The sequence below is a fragment of the Globicephala melas genome, chromosome 6 (assembly GCF_963455315.2).
Source record: "Globicephala melas chromosome 6, mGloMel1.2, whole genome shotgun sequence".
In the NCBI taxonomy this organism is placed as follows: Eukaryota; Metazoa; Chordata; class Mammalia; order Artiodactyla; family Delphinidae; genus Globicephala; species Globicephala melas.
Genome location: NC_083319.1, coordinates 107832086 through 107855753, shown reverse-complemented (window position 1 = coordinate 107855753; position 23668 = coordinate 107832086). Strand labels below are relative to the sequence as shown.

Here is a 23668-nt window from a genome sequence, read left to right as displayed (position 1 = left end):
TCTCAAGATTCATCCGTGCTGTAGCCTGTGTCAGAATCCCCACATTGTACATATACACACCATGTTCTGTGTATCCACTCATCTGTCTATGGACACTTGGGTTGCTTCCACCTTTTGGCCACTGTGTCTCTCCCTTTTAAATCAATTATTTATTCATCTTTACAAAACAAACAAACAAACAAAAGCTAAAAATCAGGAACAAATGCAGAGCTGTGCACTGAACAGCCGAATAAATCAGTGAGATCTCGACCACTACGGCTCCGGTTTGCTGGCCCAGCTGGGGAGATTCCTCATGGCAGGGTCTTCCTACGGCTCTGTCTTCCAGAAAGAAACTCAGAGGTAGCAGCAACTTCAGAAGAGCCAAGACAAAAGGAAAATCCTGTGGCGGCAAGATCCCGAGGGAAGGAAGACTGCCCAAGTAGCCCAGCCTCAACAGAGCTGTTCAGGCACGTGTGCGGTGGCCTCAGCACACACAATTCCCTGAATCCTCCATGATGATGTTAACCAAGTGGTGCTGGACTTGGACCCCAGGGAAGACCCCACCGAAGCAGCTCAAGGCGGAAGGGGTTCTCATTTACTGTCAGACTCCCAGCGACAGACCCCAGCCGGGCCTCCTCAGGACACATACCCCCCACAGACACACCACACAACCCTTCTTCCTTTCTAAGTGGTTTCTTCATTTTTTCCCTTTTGTTCAGCTCTCGCTGGAGGCAGACAACTGGCTCCACCTTCCTTGGAAGGATTTAAAAAAACATTCCAAAGCTATGACAAAAGTCACTCTTCAGGTGTCTTATAAGCCCCATTAGCCTTATGGCCATGTGTCCCCCCCCCCCCCCGTATATAGAAGAAATTACAGACATTAAGTTGGATATGGGGTCTATGTCCCTAAATGTAGACTAATACTGAGAAAGAAGGCCACTTCGAACAAATACAAAACCCTCATTTAATTCCACCTGGCAACCTAACCTTTCATTAGTGGAGCCAAAAAATCCTGTTTGAAATAATATCTGTTTAATGATAACAGTGAACATTTACTAACAGGTGACCCGTGACTAACACTTAAGGATGCTTACCGCGTGTCAGGTACCAGGCATTATGAACATTATTCCAGTTACTCACCATGACCCTATGAAGTGGCTTCTATTCAATTTTACGGACGTGAAAAGTGGGGAACACTGCAATGGGTAATAAAGCTGGAGTTTTAAATCGGATGTCTGACTCCAGACTCGCTCCCTCCACCACAAGCCTCTTCCGTCGCCCCGTCATCACCTACCAAACAGTAAAAAGATGTACGTCCCAACAAGATATATAAGAAAGAGTTGTGACTATGACGAAAACCAGCCCAGCTAACGGGCTCTGCCTTCACCGAGAACAGCTGGTCAGATGGTGCGCTCGGCCAGCTCTCCCCGGCCAGGCAGATCCGTCCTCCTGGTCCTTCTCCACCACGCCCCCCACCGCCCCTTCTGCTTTGTCTTGGGAAAAGGGTCCCCTTTATTAATGCTATTCCTGGAGATGTGTTTACACAGGGCAGGAAACTTAATATCAACATTCCCTGAAGGAGAGTGTCTTGTCACTTCTGTGAAGCACTTCAGGCAGGCAGAGACCAGCCTCCCAAATCAACAGGCACTTATGCCCTTTAAACAGAGTCTGACGGGAGAGTTTGTTTCTACAGAGAATCTTTGAGTTCCTGAGCCCGTTTGTTATGATGAGTTTGAGAGGCGGTTACCCGTATACACAAAACTCTCCCTGGTGCCTTAAGAGGCTCTCTAAGAAGGATCTCAAGGAATCTATTCACAGCGAGGAGGAGGGAAAAGAGTGGATTCGGGCACTCAACGGGTTGGAAAGGACAAACTTGATGAGTGAAATTCTGCAAGTCTCCATACACTGGCAGGGGGAGACGGGCTCCAGGGCCAGAATTCTGATAGGATGTGAAGGCTTGGTGGCAGGGGGAGGGGGCCTTAGGAAGCCCAAGGGGGCACCATGAGGGCTCAGCAGAGCATCACAGGATCAAAGAATGAGCTCAGGTGGGTTTTGCGAGGTGAAAATGGAGGGCACGTAACTGTCGATTTTTTCAGCTTCCTTTCTTAGCTCCTCTTGTCAGGCATCTCTTACCTGTTACCCCTCCCACCTCTGCTGGAGGCCAGCACTGCCCCCCCAGCCCCCCGTCACTGTCCCCACGACCCTGGGGGATCTCTCCTGGTCTCATGGCTTCAAACAGAGTGATGATCCCAGACTCCAGCCCCGGCTACCTGCCTCCTGGACATCCCACCTGCCTGTCCCTCCCCCATGCCTCTGGCCCACCATGTCCAATACGTTGTCCCACCCCTAGGTGCCCTGTTTCCTTGCTGTTACCTTTGAGGACATATCACTAGAGTCTTCTCTGCTCTCCCCTCTCCCGCCACCTCCTAGGTTTGGGCTGCCTGAGCATGATTCTAACAGCTCTTCAATATCCTCCCCTCCCCACCCCCCAGTCCCACCAGATCCCTCTCCCTGTAAAACTGATCATGATGGGGCCATGCTCGTCCCTGGACCCCTCCCCCTCAGGTTCCTTTTACAAGGATGGTTCCCTCCTCCCAGCCAGTCTCAGTGGACCCGGACTGCAGGTATGAATATATGAGCCGGAGGGGCCATATACTTTGTGATGAATTCCTGATTTTATCTTTTCAGATAATGAACGTTTACTTAGTATTTACCATGTAATCGTATCCTGGACTCCAAACTGAGTGAGGTATAATTCTTGCCCTGGAAACACTTTCAATCTAGAAGAACTATAATCCAAATAAAAGGACAGCACCATGGAAACGGTGAGAACGCTGGCTGTGTACGATTCTCGGGGATTCTGCCTGTAGGTGAGTCAAAGGCTGCCTGGAGAGACGAGCCCACCCCAGCTCTCTTGCATTCACGACAAGAGCCACCTCTGCTCCCTCTTGGCTACCAAGAGGCAGTGTGAACCTGATCTCTTTGATTCTTCCTTGTTTGCTTCTGGTTCTTCCACAGGCAGGTGAGTGAGAAGAAGAGACCAAAGTTGTGTGCATGAAAAAGCCACTGTGGAATGACTAGGGTAGAAGGAGAAATGAGACCATCAGATCCCAGGTGGCTTGCCAAGGCGTTTCCTCCCCAGGACAGACAGCAGGCAGCCTGGCCTCTGGAGTTCAGAGCTGAGCTCAGAAGCTCCCACCATCTTGGCCTTGGCATCAAAGGCCAGGACTCTCCAAGCTAAGCAGTAAAACCCAGGGATTCTCTGGAATACAGCAGAATTTGCCCTGCTCTCCACAGGAAAGCAGTCAAATAAGAGCCTGCCAGCTCTCCTTGGTGGCCTCGCTGAGAGAGGCCAGGCATTTTCCGGGCTGTCCCAGCAGTCGGAGGCTACCAGGCAAAGGGGGAAGTGATGCCTCTGATTCCCCAGGCCTTAAATGGGGACGTGCGGGTGAGAAATTCTACCTAACAGTTTACTCAACTCCCTATTCACAAGTTCCTCCAGACTTTTTCAGTGCAGCAAATCAAGGTACTGGGGGTAAGGGGGGTGTGTTCCTGATGGGGAAGTGGAATCCCAGACAAGGGAAGAAGTGACATTGGCCTGGTCCACACAACAGGTCAGGGATGTGAGGCCTCAAATCCAGGATTCCTACCTCGATCCAGTATCCCCTTTGCTACCGTGTATCCCCTCTTTCTCACCCCCACTCCCACCGGGAGATTATCAGCTAAGTGGAAGGGCGGCGTGGTGGAAGAACAGTTCAGATTCCCAGAGAAGGGAAGCAAACTCAGATGCCACCTCCGGGCCAGCGACTGGGGGATGACCACCCCCAGCCCATGTAAACTGGGGGATGAGGGGCGCATGGAAGCTGACATACCACTGTCTTCACCCATGCCTTTCCTGCAACAGTCTGGCCTGGTAACGTCTCAGGCCTTTCCTTCCATGTCCTCTGCCATCACTCACTCATTATTCAGGCTAGAGAAAGCCTCTGACAGCCTCTAACTGAACCAGAGGCCTTCTGTCTCCATGCCAGCCTCCCTCCCTCCCTCTCTCTCTCTCTCTCCCACACACACACACACACACACACACACCTCTGTGTGTATGTATTCCCAATTTATTGCTTCAATTACGTTTGCCTCTATTCATAAAGTCCTAAACTCCTCCACAACCGGCCCCACTGTGTCAACCCTGCCGGTCCCTAAAGGACAACCAGGCCGCTGGAGCACTGGGAAAAGGTCTAAGATGTGGCGGATGACGTGCCAGATGCCCAAGGTGGTCCTCTGGGGTGCAGCACTGCATCAAGAAGCAGGAGATAGGGCGAGTTGCCGTAAGCAACCAGCTCGTGTAGTTGCAGAGGAGCCCAAAGCCAAGAGCTGGAAACACTGGAGGTAAATCCGGAGCCAAAAGGCAAGGAAGGACCAAACAGACAGAACAGGTTTCAGTAACCGAGTGTCAAGGTTAGCGTCGGTACGGGTCTCCTCAGACTCTTACGGATGTTACGGCATAAAGCAAACGAGGAATTATGTTGGGGTTTTTGAGGATGAAGATTCTTGGTGTGGATGAGAAGATTTAAAGATGTAAAATGGTGCAGTCGCCATGGAAAACGGCATGGTGGTACCTCCAAACCACACACAATTACCACACGATCCAGCAACTCCACTTCTGGGTATATTCCCAAAAGAAATGAAAGCAGGGACTCGAACAGATATTGGGACACAGGTGTCCAAACAGCACAATTCACAATAGCCAAAAGGCAGAAGCCACCTAAGTGTCCGTGAACAGATGACTGAATAAACAAAATGTGTTCTATCCGTACAACGGAATAGTATTCAGTCTTTAAAAGGAAGGAGATTCTGACACAGGCCACAACACGGATGAACCCTGCGGACAGATGCTAAGTGAAATAATCCAGACACAAAAGGACAAACACTGTATGATTCCACTTACATGAGGTAACTGGAATAGTCAAATTCCTAGAGACGGAAAAGAGAATGGTGGCTGCCAGAGGCTGAGAGGAGGAAATGGATACAGAGTTTCACTGGGCGGTGGCGGGGGGTGGGGGGGGGAGACGAAAACGTTCTGGAGACAGATGGTGGTGACGGAGGCACAAAAATGTACATGCACTTAATGCCAACTGAAGTGACACTGAAAAACTTGTTAAAATCGTCAATTTTATGTTGTGTATATTTTACGACAGTTAAAAAAAAAGGATGCATAAAGGGAAGTGAAAGTCTTTCAGTCCTAAATTTGAATTGGAAGTATTAGCATCCACACATGATGTATTTTATCTTATCTTCAGGTGGACGGGGGAAGTATTTCCTAACTCTCTATACGGAATGACTAACCCAACAGCAAAAAGCACAACTAGCGGAGCCAACTCTAAGAGTGGTGTCCAAATGCCATTTCTCACTAAAAGGAGTCAGGCTTTCCTGGAGAGATAGCCAAACCCAGGTCTGGGAGGAGAAAATGTATAAGAGCTTGGAACATTTTGTAGTATGGAAAGCAGGAAAGGATCAAACCAAGATTTTGTCAAAAGAACTCAGGAGCCAATTTGGACAAGTTTCCACTGGCAAAAGATGGGACAATGTGAACATCAATCAGGATAATAAGGACATGGGATAAAACACATCATATCTGTTTAAATCCATGAGTTCTTAATGATACTAAAAAGTTTTTATTTCACTGGTAATCTTGGAAGGATGCTAGGGAACTAATTCACGATTTTGAACACTGAAGAGTAAAGTGAAAGAAGCCAGCATTTATCCTGCCTTTCCTATACAAACTGTATCTCAGGGTAAACAAATATTTGATAAACTAAAAAAAAAATTTTTTTTACTGTTATAGACGTGTATCAGCTAATAAATGAAGAAGGAGTGAGAGCGTTAGAATGCGACCGTTTGCAACCCCTGATGAAATAACAGATCTAGGTAATGACCGTCCATGGCTGCTGAACATTACCTAGCCTATTTTTCCAATCACAGATTTACACGAAAAACAGGGGACAGAGGAACATGTTAAATGAGGGAAACGCAATCAACAAAATCCAGGCTGTGGGAAACCTACAGGAAATGCCTAGTTTCTTTAGCAAACATACTGCTGGAAAAAGAAGAGAGAGTAAAAGGGGAACTATAGGTTAAAAGAAACTTAAGAGACATCAACAGAGGCAACGTATGGACCTTATTTAGATCCCAATTTGAACAAATTGTTAAAGAAAATTAGACAAATGGGAAATTTGAACACTGATTGGATATTTAATGATATTAAGGAGTGGTGGTTAACTGTATCAGAGTGATACTGGTCCTGTATTTTTTTTAAAGTGTCCTTATATCTTTTAGAGATACAGACAAGTATTTAGAGATAAAATGATAAGTTGTCTGGAACTTCCTTCAAAATAACCTAGTGTAGGGGAATGCGGGGGGGCGGGGGGGCGGATACAGATGAAATACAGCTGGCCGAGAGTTGAAGCTGGGGGATGAGTAGACACTCGCTACTTTTGCATATGATTGAAATTTAACATATTCTTAAAAACTTGTTTAAAAGGCAGGAATTGAACTTAAAGTCTTAATCTTCACCTCTAACCCTCCTGGGAGGGAGGTGCTGTGGCATCCGGCTTTGCACACCTGCATAAACAGTATTTTCCCCTGTAATTATCTGTATTCCTATTCAGGCCACTCCTGGCCCTTTATACCTCACCTTTACGGGCAGAATCACTGAGAAGAAGAGGGTGGGACCCCACCTCTGAGGTCAGATCAGCCACGGCCCCATCCTTTCCAGGGCAGGGATCTGGTTTGGGAACTAGAATCAGCCCGGATTTCTGCCCCTTCTTCTACCTCAGCCTGGACACAAGCCGCCCAGCCTCACTGTGCCCTACTGCTAAAGCACCCACAGACACACAGCTCCTCCACAGCATCTTCACAGCGCGCCTCTTCCTTTCCATCAGACATCTTTCTCTAAGTGGGAACGGGTGCAGAAACGCAGAGGGAAGGCGGTCATCACCTTGCAGGAGCGAGGCAAAAGCAAAACAAACAAGAGCCACTATTTTTAGCCTTTCTACACGATAACCAAAATGACATATCCAAAATGCTACTTGAATCCTGCCCCTCCACTGTCTAAGTCTTCTCTTCCCCAGGCCAAGTCCGAACTCTCCAGATGCCTCTGCCTGCTGCGTGGCCCCCTCACCCCACCCCCCGACACTGCAGAAGAGCCAACTCAAGAGATGTCCTCAGCTTACCATGTCCTTCCTCCCATGCAGCAAACTCCTAATCATCGTTTCAGACTCCCTATAGGAGTCCACTCCTCCAGGAAGCCTGGTGTCTGTCGGTTTGGCAACCTGGACTCTCGTGGAACCCAGATTTACCCCTCTATAGCCCTCCATATACTCAGACTCTCACAATTTTTTTACCTCCCCTGCCAGACTGTAGGCTCCTGGGATGCAGAGACCACCTTGTTCGTTTTCGATCTCTAAAGCCTAACAAGTGCTCAGCTCACAGGAAGCAGGAAAAAAATATTTGTTGGCTGGTTGGCTGATGAGGCAAATGATGTGTCTGGTACTGGTGTTTGTAACAGAGCTCTACCCTCTGTGGATCTCCACGGCCTGCGGGGACCTTAGGCACTGAATGGGTTTAGTTAATAACAGAAAAACAAAACCAAAGGAACCACAAACTGAGACCAACTCTGAGGTCACTTAACCCATGGTTTCCCACCGTTGTTTTTACATTTTAGTAGTTAAGTATTTTATAAGAAAAAATAAAATTAGCCCATCAAACTTGAAATTTCACAGATACTATTGCTTAAAATGAGGCAGGTAGCCATGGAAACCTGCTCTACACAGACTGCATGAAGGCAAGTGGATGCCAGGTAAGCTCAGGAAGGTGACATGTTACTATGGTAGCTTTGCTGTAACAGCCAGCATGAACTATTGTCATGGGCACTGCCATCAGACCCTGGATTGATTTGATTTTCTTTCTCCTTCCTTCCTTCCTTCCTTCCCTCCTTCCTTCCTTCCCTCCTTCCTTCCTTCCTTCCTTCCTCCCTCCCTCCCTCCCTCCCTCCCTCTCTCTCTCTCTCTCTTTCTCTCTTTCTCTCTTTCTTTCCTTCCTTCCTTCCTTCCACTGTGGGCCTTAAGGAATCTTAGTTCCCCGACCAGGGATTGAACCTGGGCCCACGGCAGTGAAAGCGTGGAGTCCTAAACACTGGACCGCCAGGGAATTCCCAGACCCTGGATTTTAAATACCCCTTCTCACTATTTCTGTGCCTGGCCTGATTTCTTAACCTTACCAGTGCAGATACTCAAGCTCAGAGGGGCTTCATAAGTTGTCCAAAGTCACACAGCAGGAAGATCAGAGCAGGGGACAGGATCTTGGCGCTGGACTGATACACTTTCACCTCACTGACCTCCCCTTCTACAAAGTGGGTTGAAAGCTACTTGCTCACATTTCTCAACAAAGCAGAGCCTCAGAAATCAACACATCCTGCAGCTGGTCACCTCACTTCAAGGGGGCGACCACTTAAAACTTATAAATATGCTGCAGCCTTAACATGGCTAAACATAACACGCTGTGAGATTGAAAAGCTATGCTTTCACACACAACGCTCCCATTTGATCGGCTATTTATTATTGGCAGTTCTTTCGGTCAATTGCCCAGTTTTGCTCTATTTAAGAGACCAGTCTTTAGGAGCCAGTCTGGGTCACCAATCTTATGAAAACTTTCTTCAGTGCTGAAATAACTAAACAGTAACTTTTATGACTGTTTAAATATATAGATATACACATGCCTGTATATGTATGGTAACTAAGAAGTCAAGGATTAATGTCTAACAGTGGTTATCTTTGGATGGTAAGATTACAAATTCTGTGCGTTGGTTTATATGAGTTTTTCATTTCTCCATAGTAAATATACCTGAGTTTAATAAAAGAAAAATAATTAAGTTTTACTGATACTATTTGAAAAAAAAAACTTTGTTTTTCTGAAGCCATCTTTGACGTGGAAAACATTCTCTTTTTTCAAATAAGCAGTATTTTCCTATTAAGTGTACACTGTGAGAACCACGGGTCAAGTTAAGTTCTCCCTATATGCTAGCGAAAGGTTTTATTTGTTGTTTGTTTTCCCCCGCCTACTCAATTTTGATGAGTAACCTGTATTATTGCCTCTCTTTGCCTAGTTTGATTTATGATCCTGGAAGTCAGGTCATTCTCTGCTAGGTCAAAGAAAGAAAGAGAAAAAAAAAAAAAGGTTTCCCCACCTAATACCTGATAAAATATCTGAAAAGGTCATTGCAGACCTTGACAGAAACACATACAATTTCAACCCAATCTGATAAAACAGCAACTAGAAAACTTTTATCAGGAGAAAATGTAACTTGCCATTTCCCAGCTCAGTTGACTGAACTTTTTTTTATCTGAAATGACAGACATCATAAGATAGGAAAAGCTGCAGATAAGAAGAGTTGTCTTGAATCAGATCCGATTGTCTGCCTGGGTTCAAACTCCCACACCTGCTCTGAATGTGTCAATGAGAGTCTCTTGGCATGGTCCCGGAGGGGTTTGGAAACATTGCAAAAGTGGTGAACTTTGAGACTCCAGCGTTTATTCTGCGATTATAATTAACCTGCTCACCAGTTGCTATCGATCAATACTGAATGGAGCTGATAAAGTTTGACTGGATTTCTAGAAGTAGAAATGGAGACTTAAACTAGGAAGAAAAAAAGGAAGATTAAAAAAATACTTTAAGGATTTAATTCCACTTTAAGCAGCAAAACTGAATCTGTGACTGACGAATCCCAAAGCCTGCGGCTTAATAATCCTCAAAATTTCCCACCATATTCTGGTGGTAACTCCTTGATGTCTCATCCTCCGAAATAAAGTTCATCTATGATGATTCAACACAGAGTGAAAGACATCCTCACGTTCATTCCATTTGCAGAAGGTGAACCACATGGCATGGCTTACCTGTCTGGATTATATTCCTCCCTCGGCAAAAAAAAAAAATATATATATATATATATTTAAAGACATGAAGGCAATTTGGGGGCTCCTGCAAAGTACTGAAGCCCAGAAAACCAAATTCCCTTCATTCAGATAAGAGGCTTAAATATCCTGGCTCAGTTCTGATTACAGAGTAGCAATAGATAAAACCCTAGGCCCCCTGCCAGAAACGAGAAAGCTTCCACTCATGGCTTCTGTGATCAGCTCAGACCAATTCCATGGGCTCTTCCAGCCTGGGGTTTTATCCACTGTCTTGATCCATGCCCCTATTCTCATCTTCATTAAAAAATATAATCACTGTGATTCCTCTCCTCCTTTCTCAGCTCCGACCTTCGGAGAAAAGGGAATACGGAGAAGACGGTTCTAGTTTCCTTAAGAAAAGGGACGTTTGAGAGAGCCAGACGGCTTTGCTCTTCTTATGCAGCCAGCAGTCCCCCCCAGAGTAAGAAGAATCTTCTAGTTTGGAGGGTCTGAATTCTGGGCAATCTCTCTTTAATTCTCCGCACACCCAAATCAGGATGCTGAAAGGAAGCTTGTGTGAGGCAGGGACTCCTGGCATTGCAAGTTCTGCAGTATCAGAATGAGATGGAGAGACATTGGTGGGAAACAGGAAAACAGAGAAGAGAAACTACACTGGGGAGAGGGAGCAGGTAGTGAGCAGAGTAACAGAAACTCCTGAAGCTTACTTGAGTCCTTCAAACACCACGTACCTTCTGGATCTGAAGAGTGGAGCGCCCTTAAGCTTGGCAAATGCAAAGTGTGGCAAACAGGGAAAAAGCATGGTCCTAGAAGTGGGACTTACCTGGGTTCTAAGCCAGGGCTGTTTACTACCAGCAGGAATTGGGGCAGATTAATCATTCTGACCATCAGCTTCCTCTTCTGCAAAATGGAGATCACAATATCTAATTCTCAAGAAGGACTTAAAAGTTCCTGTTACCTGACAACTTCCTCATTGACCCTCGAGAAAGGATCCAACTTACTTGCATATATGCACAGTACACAATACGTGTATATATATATATATATATACACACACACATAGATATATGTATGTGTGTGTGTGTGTGTATATATATATATATATATATATATTCATATATGGTACAAGATATAGGTTCCTATCCCTAAAAAGTTGAAAGTTGTTAGCTGGTTTCCAAACATGAATGTACCCAAACTTGTAAACTTATTTTGTATAAATTAAAACAGGTCAGAGGTTATTCCTAGTATAACCCCACTCACATTATTTTCCCTTACCTTCTTGAGAAGGAGACAAAAGAGTAGCTCTATAGTAGCCAATAAAACGTTTAAATAATCCTCCCTGGAGTGTGTTACATGAGACCATGTCATGGGCCATAGAAGGTCAATATAACAGAGTGATACTCATTCCCAAGCCATGAAAGAGCCTTATCAACTGCACCTTATGCAGGACTGGAGGTCAAAGAAGTCACCAGCAGACAAATACTTTCCGATGTCAAAAAGGCCCCTTCAAGATCTTAAAACAGCAGCATCCCTGGACCTGCAAGAATTGCCCACTTCTAGAGCAAGGCAATGGGAAAACCTGCGGTCCTTCCTCTTTCTTATGCAAACAGAAGCAGCAACGTTTGCAGCTCTACATTCAGTACAACTCAAAGGTCTTAAAACGACAGGTTGAAAAGAATTGGCTAAAAGACTTACCTTGCCTCGGAAGAAGGTAATGTGGTTTTCTAACACAATCCCATCACTGTCCTAGGTTAGTGGTTTTCCATTCTGGCCCCAAAATAACCTGAGGGAGAAGTACCCACACCAGGAAAGGTCACCAGTGTATGTGCCCACGAGGGGATCTTAGGAAGTCACGTCAGTGGGGTTGGGTTCGGGAAAGGGGGCGACATCTGACAACTGTGGACGGAGATCTTGCTCCCAGAAGGCATTACTGAGAGTAGGATAAGGGTTTTTTGACCCCTAGGTAAAGGACTCTCCTGTTGGATAAGCAAAAATCAAAAGCCGAATTCAGTAAATAACAATTTATGTTTTAAAGTACTCTTCCTGTACATCCATAAACTCTAAATATAGAACTCTATTTTTTTTTAAAAAAGGCGGGAGACTTTCAGGAAGTTAATTCATGAATACTATGTCTTTTTAAAAATTTAATTGGTCTAATGTTTTTTTAATTGGTAATATAGTCACATGGCTCAAAATTAAAAAGGTTCCATTTGTACACCCACGTCCACAGCAGCACTATTCACAAGTCAAGAGGAGGAAACCACTCAAGTGTCCATGACGGATGAATAAACAAAATGTAGTACACACATACAATGGAACATTATTCAGCATTAAAAAGGAAGAAGTCATATCACAGGCTACAACATGGATGAACCTGGAGGACATTATGCTAAGTGAAATTAGGCAGTCACAAAGAGATGAGTGCGGTATGATTTCCACTTACATGAGGGATCTAAAGTAGTCACATTCATAGAGACAGATCTGAAGTAGTCAGATTGGGCTTCCCTGGTGGTGCAGCGGTTAAGAATCCACCTGCCAGTGCAGGGGACACAGGCTCGAGCCCTGGTCTGGGAAGATCCCACATGCCGCAGAGCAACTAAGCCCGTGCGCCACAACTACTGAGCCTGCACTCTAGAGCCCGTGAGCCACAGCTACTGAGTCCACGCACCACAACTACTGAAGCCCGCGCGCCTAGAGCCCGTGCTCCGCTACAAGAGAAGCCACCGCAATGAGAAGCCCGCTCACCACAATGAAGAGTATCCCCCGCTCACCACAACTAGAGAAAAGCCCGCGCGCAGCAACGAAGACCCAACGCAGCCAAAAATAAATGAATAAATAAATTTATTTAAAAAAATAATAGAGTAGTCAGATTCATAGAGACAGAACGGCGGTTACTAAGGGCTGGGGGAGGGTGAAGTTCGGAGTGTTGTTTAATGGGTATAGACTTTCAGTTTTGCAAGACAAAAAAATTCTGAAAATCTGTTTCACAAGAATGTAAACAACAACTTAACACTACTGAACTGTACACTTAAAAATTGTTAAGGCAGTAAAAACAAAACAAAGTAAATCTTAACTTTAACCTCCCTGTATTTTAAATGTATTTTCTTGTTATTTAATGGATTAATAAAGAAGCACAGAAAGGACAATGAAAGCTGGTTAAGGTGGTTAAAAATTCAAAAAGTTCCAAGGCACAGATGGTGAAAGTCCTTTTCTCACCCTTTCCCCTCACCTCTCCAGTTATTCCCGACGGGCAATCAATGCTACAGGTTCCTTGTGAATATTTCCAGAGAGAAATTAAATATTTCCAAATGCATATAATCTTTTCTTCTCTTTTTTTACACAAATACAGTGCTACACACACATCCTGCACTTATAAATGTCTTGAAGAGGATACCATACCATTACATAATGAACTTCCTAATTTTTTATGCTGGCAAGATATCATATTGTTTGTACCATGTGAACACAAACACTCCCCTAATAATGCGGATATAGATTATTCACAATTTTGGTTGGAATAATTAGTTCCAACGACACAACAGTGCTGCAACTAACATATGCCCATAGAATATATTCTATATTTGTAGAATAAATTCCTAGAAGTTAAATTTCTAGGTCAAGGGTATCAGCTCTGTAATTTGTCAGATATCACAAAGGGCTCTCCATAAAGGTTGTACCAATCTACACTCCCATCCACAGGTATCAGAGTTCCTGTTTCCCCACACCTCGGAGTATGTTTGTTTTCTTAGCTCGTTTAAGTAAAAAAAAAAACAAAAATAGGGAGGGATACTGAAGAAAGTGTTATCTAAAGCTGTCTCCTGTGCATCATTTCACCTGAGTGCTTAGAAAGTACCTAACAAATGTGGCTTGACCTTTCAATGGGACACCCCTGGGCAGGTGACAGATCTCACTAGAAGCAGTGACATATCCCTGGCTACGCCCCCCTCCCCAGCCACACACACACCTTCCCCATTTAAATGGTTCTCAGGGCAACACCACAGACCAGCCCCAGCTCTGACTGACCTGCTCAGGGTGGTAACGGAAGTTAAACAACTTTGGTTTCTCAAAGACTGACGAATGATTCTCTAGCCAAACAAGATACCTACGACGAGTTGATCTCACAAAGTTCCCTACATAAATGCACTGGCTCTGAAAGCAAGTGGCTTAATTGATAAGCAGTCCCCAAAAGATCCAGAAAACACTTCAGAGTCTTCCACCAACCTATACCATAAACAAACTCTTAGAACACCGTGAATGAGACAAAGCTTTCAAAGAAACCATTTGGCTAACACTGAGTGATATACATGCATTTCTTTGTGTTGTTATTTTTTTTTAATCAACCCTTAAAATGATTCAAAACTGTTGCACTCCTTTGAAATTATAACTGCTTGTTCTTCTATTACACAAAAGAATTGTTATTCCATCATAAACTATATTTTCGTAGCTTTTCCAGTAACATCTACCACAATGTTATTTTCTTTAAGGCATAGTCTCATATAATTTCCAGTTTCCTTTTCAGCCTTAAGTATTTACAAGCATTAATTGGTACAAAAATCAACGTTATTGTGGTGTAATGTACACACAATAAAACACTCCTATTTTAATAGTATACATCCATGAATTCTGACAAATGGATGTGCCTACGTTAACAACCGTGATCGGGATCTCTAAAAGGAGACAGCTATATCATCCCGCCACAGCTAACTCACAGGCACACCAAGGCAGACCCGAGCCCTTGAAATGCAAGAGTCCCCAGCACAGCTCCACTGGCAGATGGCCACACGGTGTCTCCTTAAGCACTTTCAATGCCCAGGGGTGCATGAATAAGACATAGCCATTCCATTTCAACAGCTACAATCCTGTGTGCAAAAGTGTTCTTCTCAAAACTAATGTCTGCTCACCTAGAGCAACACAAAGTTAAAAGGACATAGACTTTTGCCTTTTAGATATTTATACAGAGACACTCTCTCACTCTCTTAACCACCCTGGGACTTCTCCAACGGAAACTGCTCCAGTGGTTTCCCAAGGCTTCAGGAACCCTCTCCCATCTGGCTCACGCCTCCCCAGAGCCCTCCGGTGGGTCTCTTCAGCAGCCGTGGTGTGTGGTTTGACCTGGGCAGAGGACTGCAGCAACTCCCTCCTGCATCTCCACTGAAATATTTGCTCAGTGCCCAGCGTGTGCCAGGCACTTACACATGGGTGAGACTCTGTACCTGGTCTCAGTAAGGTCACATAATTCCATCAGTGCAGCCTAATTCATGAATTCAATGGTTGTGTCAGGGCTCATATTGAACTTGGAATGAATTAAAGTTTATATACATGGCAGTCAAGGCAGAGTCATTCCTTCCACCCTAAGTCCAGAGCTCTACAGAGGCCCCTGTTTGCTTTTATTACTTTGCTTTTTGCCTTATTCCAATAACCAACAAAAGAACTCTGGCAAGATATGAACTATTGTTAATACTAACGTTTAATACTTCATAGAGAAATGAAGGTGGTCTCTTTTTTCTCCTCTTTGAAATTAAAAACAGTTTCTGTGTGAAGAATGAGTTAATCTGTGTGGTTTCACCTATGGTGATAAATACATCATTTAAACAAAGCCAAGCTGGGTTCTATTATTTCATGGTACCAGACAGTGTGACAGTAAATGAGGGCATGCATTTTCTTTCTTTTTTTTTTTTTTCTTTCCAAATTGCAGGTACTTTTCCTGACAAACTTCTATTTACCCTTCAGCACCAACTGCAGACAGCACCACTCAGGTGAAGACTTCCAGATTCCTAGACAGAGGGAGGTACACCTCTGTCTTCTCTCCTCTGCTCTCAGCTCATGGCCAGAGCCCATTGCTGGGTCACTCACCTGTCTTCACGCCTGTTTAGGGGGACCAATTATCTCCGTTTGTTGGGGGCCTGTCCTAGGTTTAGCACTAAAAATCCCCAATCCTAAAAAGCCCTCAGTCTTGAGAAAATCAGAAAAATTGGTCACTCTGCCATGATAGTGACTATTTACTCAAACAGCCATCATTTATGTGCCCAAGCCAAGAACTTCACAAACGTTACCTTATTTTTCTAATTTAAAACAACAGTAAAAGTAGTTACAACCATCCCATTATACAGGAAAAGAGAGGAGACTGAGAGAGGTAAGTACCTTGCCCGAGATCACAGGGGCACCCGAAATTGAATCTAGGTTTGCCTTTGTCATATCACACCCTGTACTGCCATCTTAGGACCCAGTGGCAACTCCCCACAGCAAGCTCTCAATAAACACCACGGACTCAGTAATCACTTGTCATCATCCTTCGATCACTCAGCATCAGTTAACATGTCAGTGATGGTCCTCGATAAAGCTACCAGGCATTAACAGGAGGGTCCATGTGATAGGAGGAACATATAAAAAGCACATGTACATATGCTGCTTTTAACTGGCTTTTATGCAAGTACCACCCGCAGAACATGCTGGAGATCTGAATGCCAACAAACTCAACGTGCCTCCTGTCCCCTCACACAGGTAACGTGGAACCATTCACCACTTGACCACTTAAAACACCTGGCTGTGTACAGAAGAGAAAATCCCACTGCTTGGCCAGACCCCAGGACTGTCTTCAGGTGGGACTTCCTGAAGTAGTGGGACAGAGCACTGCGTGCCAGGAAGACAGGCCACACTTGTCAGCAAGGGGGCCCTCCTTAAAGGTCGGCTTGCCATCTGTTGACACTGGAGTGTGGGAAACACTGCTTACTCCAACACCCTCCGGCCTGGTATGGGTTACATTTGAGAATCTAAATACTCACTGTGTGCACTCCTCACACCGTATTATTTTTTTTTTACATTGTTGTGGCTGTAACTCTCATGACCACAAAGAATCCCCCCCCCCATCTTTGGATGTCAGACTTCTCTTTTTGCCCTAACCAAGCACCAAATTCTCAGTCCAGGATCACAAGGGTTAGGAAGCAACCTCCCCACCCCTCCCCCAAGTTCGAAGAAGTGAAACTGTGTGGACCATTCCTCCCTATTTTAAAATAGGAGTTCTAGAGGGAGCTCTAGAGAGAACTCAAGAGGGTTCTAAGAACGTGGGGCCTGAGGGGCCCACGCCCAGCATGCTCACCTCGAGCTGCCATTGTATGGAGATGCTGCCGAGCTATCTCTCAAGGTCCTCCCGAGGGTCTCCGGAGCCTGGGGAGGGGTGGGCCCTCCTCTCTGGGGGTGCCGTCTGGCTCCCCCGTGACGGGGAGGGGGAAACTGGGAGCCACAGCTCCAAGCCCCGGCGCCACATCCACGGTTATCAGTTTACCTGAGATGTGTATTTGGGCGGACACCCCTGGGGATCTTCCCCAGGCCACCCAGGGTCTGAGGATAAATTAAAAGCTCTTCAAAGCCTGGACCCTTCTCGGAGCCAGCCCAAGACTGGAAACCTGGGAGGAACAGACTTTACTCTTCAAAGTGAGAACAAATGCGAAAGGATTTAGCACTTAGTAGGTAGTCAATAAATGTTAACTTTGTTGCTCAAGTCTGGGCTTCCCCTCCCCTACAAGAGTAGTCTCCATCCAAGCCCGATCCCGTCCCTTCCTGAAATTCCACAGGACCAGAGGTCATTTGCATTTTGAACTAGCGTTGCCACTTCCTTTCTCTCTCAGCCTGAAGCGCCGAAGCCCTTCCTCGGACTTCATTTTGTTCATCTGTAAATGGGAGCAAGGGGCACACGTTTGATGTCCTTCCCAAGTTTGACATTCAAAGAAGCTATTAAAATTGTGCCCATTACGATTGTAATTTCTAACCCCAGCCCTCGGGACCGGACGAGGCTGAACACTTGGACCTGCGGCAAAGTCTCCACTTCAGTCGGGCATTATAAAGATGCACCTCTGGGCTTCCCGCGTTCCCGGACACCGACCTGGAGTGCGCTTCCAACGCAGCCCTGGGCACCTATGCCCCGCCGACCAGCACATGGTCACAGCACGCTCTGGCCCCGAGGCACCCACCTGGCACTGATCCCAGTTCAACCCATCTCCATTGTTAGGGTCCCTCATTTGTTCCCGGTGTGAACTCCCCGAAAGCAAAATCTTCTGCCACCCCGAGGGATCCTCCAACTGGCCCGCCAAATGGCCCAGAAGATGTTGGGCCCAAGCCATGTAATCAGTTCCCTGCGGAGGACGCTGAGCAACGGCCGAGAGGAGGCGGGAGCAGAAACCCGGTGCTCCCAGCACTGTGCAGCCGGGTCGCCCGGCGGCCTCCGCAGTCACCTACAGACGGGCGCTGCCCGGGCGCACGTAGACCCAGACACACCCGACGCCCGGGGCCACCCTGCAGTCGTCTCTCCCTTTCAGAAAAGGATCTAGAGGGCAGGCCCGCCCTCACTAAACAGAATCTGGGTTCCGTGGGGCTGTGACCTTCACCGCCGCTACCGCCCACCCCGGCCGCCAGGTTCTGTCTCCCAGTTTGCTTTCCTTGGAAAAACTCACGTATCCCCTCTATCCCCTGCCCCCGCCCCCGCATACCTGTGAAAAATTAAATGTCCCAAACAAGGCTCAGGACTACCTCTGTTCCGGCCCCGGACCGCCCGGGGACGCGCGCTCAGCACTCACCGAGATTGGGGTGTCGGGTTGCAGGGTTGGCCCGGCCGGGCAGGCTGTGCAGAACCGGGCTGTCGAAGGGACCGGCGGAGGCCGCGGCGGCCGCGGCCCAGGACGCGCCCACGTCGGCCATGTAGGCGGGGTAGGGGCTGGAGTAGGAGCCCGCGAAGCCGGCTCGCCCGTACTGCTCGCGGCCCGCCAGGCCGGCGCCCGCCGCCCCGCCGCCACTGCTGTAGGCCGCGGCTTCCCGGGCCGCAGCGGCGGCGGCGGCAGCGGCCAGGGACCCGGTGGTGCCCGGGAAGGAGAAGCGCGGCGACACTGGCGGCGGGGTGTAGGCGGCTCCCTCGGCTCCCGCCTGGCTCCAGCCCGGGCTGCCCTGCTGGGTCCCGGGCCCTGCGCCCGACGGCGCGGCCCCTGAGCTGCCGCCCGAGGCGGCCCCGGACACGGTGCCCCCGCCTCCGCCCTGGAGGTAGGACAGGCCGAGCACGGAGGAGGGCACCCGCGGCGTGGGCACGTAGACCGGCGAGGACGCGGCGCCTGCGCCGTGCATGAAGGCGCCCGGGCCGCCCGCCTCGTAGGGGCCCGGAGGGGGGCCGTGGTTGGCGGCCATGGCCAGGCTCTGGTACATCGCCCCGCGCGCTCGCAGCGTCCGAGTCCTCAGGACAAGGAGCAGTGCGGGGAGAGAAAATAATAATACAAAAATAAAAAGACGAATAATGTACAAGTCAGGGGCTGTCACAAAAATGAAGATCAAAAATCAAAGGTTAAAAAAAAAAACACGAATCCTTCAAAAATATATGCGTATTAAATCCAGCATTGAGCCAAAGACAATAGGCTCTGGTTTACTCAGGAAAATCCCAAACTGAATTTGCGGTTGTTCCCGGAGGTGGTGGAGGAGAGGCCGAATCCACTGCAGGGACTAGAGGTCGCGAAGACGCGGGGTAGCGCCCGGGCGCGGGCACGGGGCTCCAGCCGGGGGCACGCGGCCTGGCCTGTCGCTGCGCGGCACCGCCGTCTTCAGGACACCCCGGCCTGCGGTGCAGGGTGCGGGAGGCTGCCTCCAAGGCCGAGGGCCGGGCTGGCTCCTTTCCTCCGAGATGCAGCCGCGTCTAAAGAGGGAATGACAAAGAGGGAAATAAGTTCATCCAGAGATTCCAGAGCCCATTTCCCCTAAACTTGGTTGCTTCTCCCGCCGTGCAAACAAAATCGCCACTCTCGGGGGCCCAGCTTCGGAGGCCACCCGGCTCCGCGAGAAGCTATTCTGCAGAGGCCGTGGGGTCCGGCTGCCTGAGGGAAGCCTCGGGGAGGGGCGATTTAGAGACCCGGGACTTCCCAGTTATTGGACATGAAATTACTGGTTATGATCACGCTCATTTTTTTTTGTATTGCTTGTCAAGAAGGACTTTAATTTTACCCTATTTCTAGCATATTCTTGTCACAGTATTTTAAAAGTCCAAGGGTTTCCGGTTTCCGCACAGAACCTAAACCTAAGAAATCTCGCCCCATCTCCTCTGTCCCCCCACCTATCCCCAACTGATCCTGGCCATGAAAGAACTTTAGATTGCCCATGGAAGACAAGGACAAACTTTATAAAAACCAGCAGCCTAAGAAATTTTTGTTTGCAATCTTTTTTTTTTTTTTAACTAGAGGCAGAGTCTAAATATTTATAAGTGAGCACAGTGTCTGCTAAATCTCGGTGAAAAAGTTTGTGGAACCTCTTATCCATACGCTATATCACGTGGACATCAAATCAGACAAGATACACGTTTCTCGCAAATAGTTTTATTTTGGAGATTTTGCAGACTGGATATTAAGAAAAGTAAGAGGAATGTACAAAGTCACTTTACAGAACTACAGTACTCACTGAACCATTCCAATTCATCGAACGGGTTTTTCATATGGAATCACTGATCCACCCACATATGGAATCAGAACACCAATGAGACTGCTTGGGGGAAAGAACAGTTTGTAGGACTTGATTATATCCTTGTATCCTGTGTTTTTATTTCACCAGGCAATTTTTCTGATAAAACTAAGCACTACGCGTTCTGAAGCACCTGCTTAGCTCCAGGTCATTTTCTCCACAATTCCACTAAGTAAAAGTGTCTCTCCTCATTTTACAAAAGAGGGGACTGAAGCATCGAAAAGTTTTGAAACTCCTTTAAGATCAAAGTACAATTAAAGGGGGTAGGGGACAGGATCTGTAGAACTCCAAGGGTTTAAGGCTGTCCAGTCCATGCCCACTTTTCTCCTTAGGAGAGGCAGCTACCCTTAACATTTTTTTTTTAATTGCAGTAGTAGACTTACAGATATATTAACTGAACTATGTACTAAATCCAGGCTCTGCCACTTACTGAATGAATGACTGTAGACACACTTACTTAACCTTTCTGTGTCTCAGTTTCCTCATTTGCAAAAATTCAAATATTAAAGGTAACTATCTTGTATGGTCATTGCGAGGATTATAAATTAATATATGGAGAGCACTTATAATAGGGCCTTATAAAACTTTTATAACAGGCACAAAGAAAATTCTATACAATTGACTATTACTTTTACTACAATGTATCATGAGAAAATGCTTCAGACCTATTATGTACTATAATAAATGGTCATCTTTATTCTTGTAAAAAAATTCTGGAAAAGGAATGTCTAATACATACTATATAATGCTTTTAACCGCTTTTGCAACATCACTAATAATAATAATGTTATAGCACAGTATTATACAGTCATATGTTAACTCCTAAGTGGTTTATTATTTGCTTTCAAAACTATACAATAAGTTATTGGTTTTGGGAACATTTCCTTCCAATAAGAAGTTTAGTTAGAGGATAGATATTTAAAAATTTGACCTGAGATCACCAACTTTCCCCTTTGAAAATGAAGGCAAAAAATTAATACCTATAGGAATCTCTGGGCTTCAGTAAGTAAATACATAGGTTTACCTTAATAAAATATTCGGTATTTGATTTAAAAATCAAATAGTTGACCTATTTCATTGTATTTTCTGGAATACTCCTGCAGTTCTAAAACAAATGTCATAAGTTTCTTTTCTCAGATAGCTGCAGGAAAGGAAGATTTATAATTTTGTAATCCAACTTCCAATATACATACAGATGCTAACTTAAGCTTTAAAATGGAAACGCTGAAAACGCCATAAATCTAACATCTGTCTTTATTACATTCTCTGCCTTTTTAAATGGCTGATACATTACCTCAGAGTTGGATTACTGAACAATACAGGGGGGAAAAATACCCCTCTATACCTTTCTGTTAAGACAAGAAATGAACTACTCCCTTTAAAAGACTCTTGCTTGTTTCTGTAATTGACCCTCCTCGCAGGCCATCCCGGGAGGGAGCGGAACGAGCTCCTGAGAATGGCAGAAGAGGTCTGGCCTTGCTGTGGGGATCCGGGCTTATGCCCCAGTTTTCCGTATCCTGCTCATCACCCATCCCAGTTCACCCAAAATTCACAAGCCAGACAGGAAAGCTTTCTTCCTTTTGCTGAGTGAGCTCAGAGCCCTCTTCTGATCTACTTCTGAGAGCGGAGAGGATCGAGAGCGTCCTAACGTTCCCGTGCATTTACAGGTCGCTCCTGCTGCTTCGGTTCAGCTGGCGCCTTCGCCCTCGGCCTGCTGCGCAGAAAACTGTCACACCCGAACGCACAGCCAAGCCGGCAATAACGGACCTGGTCGCTGCGGGGGACGTGGAGATCCAGAAGTGGAGGGGGGAGTATCACCCCGTCACCCCAATAAAACCTTTCTCTCTTTAAAAGCCTGAAACCTGCTCTTGGCTGCAGTTCCTTTTCTGAGAAACACAGGAAATCCTTCCCCGAGGCGCTTTCCCAACCTTCCCGGCAGCGCTGGCCGCGACTCCCACCGGCCCTGGGACTCTCACCACCCTGTGTCCCCAATCGCAAGGCCCCTCATTCTTTCAACCTGGCGGCAGTCTACCACCTGGGCATCCTCCTCTCCCCTGGGTGACCCCCGCCCCCAGCCCAAAGCCAAGAGACATAATTTCGTGGACCGGGGTAGCTAGCCATGGCCAGCTGAGGGACATCACTGCTCTCCGCCGGGTTCCCGCCCTCAGCCAATCCCACCCAGAAGCAGTGTGGGTTTAGTCCCCTGGACCCCAGATAGGAAGACGGGGAGGCATAAAAAGTGCGGGCGCTCAGCAGTATTCCCGACTTCGGAGCGCCTCCCCGGGGCCCGAGGCCCAGTTGCGCCGCCTCCCACCGCCTCTCTGTCACCCACGGGCGACACTCCTCCGTCTGACTCCCTCCGTGTTCGAGCCACCGTGCAGCCTGTGCAGGGTAGTCGGTCAGGGGGATTTCTCGCGGCCACCATCGCCACCCAGGCCCAGGCCTGCGAGATGCAAACAAGGTCTGGGAAATCTGCACGCGGGGGCGGAGATTAAACACGTTCAAGTTCACACAAAAAGAATCCAGAAGCACTTCGAGTATCCCTGTCCGCTTTCCCCCAAAATCTTACTCTGCTTTGAAGAAGCTGCTAAGCCAAAGCAGAGCCGGCTTTGGGCAAGGTTAGGGAGAGGGGGATGATCAACGTCTCCCTTCCATCCGCTGGTTACCTCTCTACTCCCAAGCAAACAAGCGCGGAGGAGACGGCAAAGAGCAAGGAGAGGCGCGGGAGAAGCCGTACCTGCAGCGGCTCGAGCTTCCTGGAGGCCGGCGCGCGCTTCCCTGGGCGCCGCGGGAGCTTCGGCGGTGGCGGAGCTCTCGCAGCCTCCCTGCCGGCCGCCTCGGAGTCCCCCAGCTCGCGGCGCGGATCCCCTCGTCCCTGCGCTCCCGCTCGCCGGCGCTGACTGGCCCGCGGGAGTCACGTGCAAGGACAGGGGGCGGGGGTGCGCCGCGGCGGTCTGCACCTCCGCTGGGCGCCTAGCTGCGGAGCTGTTCATAAAACTCCCCTAGCAGGCAAAGTCCAGGCGCAGGGATCTCCTCGGAAGACGCCGAAGTGCGACCGCCGGGGCGCGCGGGCTTCACCCACCGCCCTGTCTGAGGTCGATTCGGTTTGCGGTTTTGCCCAGGGTCAGCTTTATTAACGAGTCGTCTCTCTCCCACCTCCTCCCCTGCCTTCCACCTCCTCCCTCCTCCCCACGCTTCCTGGTGGTCCGGTTCCAGCCGCGGCCCCGGACGCGGGGGGCGAGGGGCGG

The 23668-nt window shown here is 47.5% G+C and overlaps 1 protein-coding gene across 2 annotated transcripts in view; it reads right to left on the bottom strand.

Moving 5' to 3' along the window:
• GATA4 (GATA binding protein 4) overlaps window positions 1–19124 on the bottom strand; it is a 48021-nt gene extending 28897 nt beyond the window's left edge. For both annotated transcript variants that reach the window (XM_030879190.2, XM_030879189.2), the window contains exon 1: window positions 18509–19124. In XM_030879190.2, the coding sequence (XP_030735050.1) occupies window positions 18509–19124 (616 nt within the window). The remainder of the gene's footprint in view (window positions 1–18508) is intronic.
• Window positions 19125–23668: the final 4544 nt, after the last annotated feature.